The following is a 1246-nucleotide window of genomic DNA, read 5'->3' on the forward strand; positions in this document are numbered from 1 at the left end:
CAGCGCTATGATGCCTTGCTTTTCCCTGGGTGGCTACAAACTTCCCAAAGTCACAGGTGAAAAAGCAGAGGTGCTGAGAGCCCTTCCAGCATGTCACCCCCACCCCATCCTCTCTGCATCATCACCGTCTGGGGGGAAGGCTGCATCCCCTCTCGCCCCATTGCACGGCTCAGGGCAGGCCTTGCTCTCGTGCCCTGAGCACCCCAGGGTGCCCGAACTCAGCTGGGTGTCTTTTTCTTCCCAGTTTCCCACCACGACACAGAAATCCCCTTCAACCCCAGCTTCATTGAGCCGCCGTCGGCTGCGTGGGCTTCAGACAGCTCTTTCTCCTCCTTTGACACCGACAATGAGGGACCCGAGTACTCCGTCCCTCCCAGAGAAGGTGATGTCCGTGGCTGGCTCTCTTCTCCTCAGCCACCCACAGCCCCTCTGGGCTGCCCAGGGTCAATCCTGCCCCATGACCAACCTTGGGCATCCCAGGGATGGGTGCTGGGCACAGGCAGCATTTATTTTCATACCCTGTCTGCAAGGACACACTGGGGCCGTGCTTGGTCTCGTGTGCTGGGACGTGCCTGGTGTGGGCAGCCGTGTTTCACAACCTTCTCCCAGGGAAACGCTCCCAGGGACAATCCTGTTGCATCAGCCCGTCCCGATGTCCCTGAGTGTGTCCCTGGGCAGGGGGGTAGCTCTGGCAGCCCTAACTCTCATCCCCTTCTCCTGCAGGCATCCCTCTGCTGGGGGGGGCCGAGCTGCAGGATGGGGCATCCCCCCCCGGTGAGGTGCTCCCAGACCCGTCCGCCTTCGACTCTGAGGACGTCTCGCAGCCCTTCGCCATCCCTCGCACCTCCAGCATCGCCAAGGCCAAGCGGCCCTCTGTGTCCTTTGCTGAGGGGACGAAATTTGCAGCAACGGAGACCCCCAGCCCCGGGCGGAAGCCCAAGACCCCGTGGGGCCCATCCAAGCTGTCCCCACCGCCAGGGGATGCGGCAGCTGAGCCCCCCACCGAACGACCAGCCAGCGATTGCTATGAGAACCCCGAGCCCCTCAGCAAGGGGGAGGAAAGCCACCGGCCATCACCCCGAGCCACCCTGGGGGGACGCCGGCGGGTGGTCTCCAGCACCAGGCACGTGGCCCAGAGAGTGGAGGCTCTTGAAGCGGCGGCAAAATCCGGCAGCTGGGAGGCAAAGGGGAAGGAGACCAAAGGCACCACCCTCTACGTGAAGGTGGGAAAAGGCGGGCAAACACC

The 1246-nt window shown here is 63.4% G+C and overlaps 1 protein-coding gene across 1 annotated transcript in view; it reads left to right on the forward strand.

The window, feature by feature from the left end:
* Window positions 1-1246, forward strand: part of LOC104164239 (scavenger receptor class F member 1-like) — a gene marked incomplete at its 5' end in the record, with an annotated part of 2697 nt that overhangs the window by 979 nt on the left and 472 nt on the right. The window contains 3 exon segments of the mRNA XM_009703516.1: window positions 1-120; window positions 240-382; window positions 724-1223. The exon segment at window positions 1-120 is cut by the window's left edge and continues 29 nt beyond it. Coding sequence (XP_009701818.1) covers window positions 1-120; window positions 240-382; window positions 724-1223 — 763 coding nt within the window.

The sequence above is a fragment of the Cariama cristata genome, unplaced genomic scaffold, assembly GCF_000690535.1.
Source record: "Cariama cristata isolate BGI_N322 unplaced genomic scaffold, ASM69053v1 scaffold20577, whole genome shotgun sequence".
Classification (NCBI taxonomy): Eukaryota; Metazoa; Chordata; class Aves; order Cariamiformes; family Cariamidae; genus Cariama; species Cariama cristata.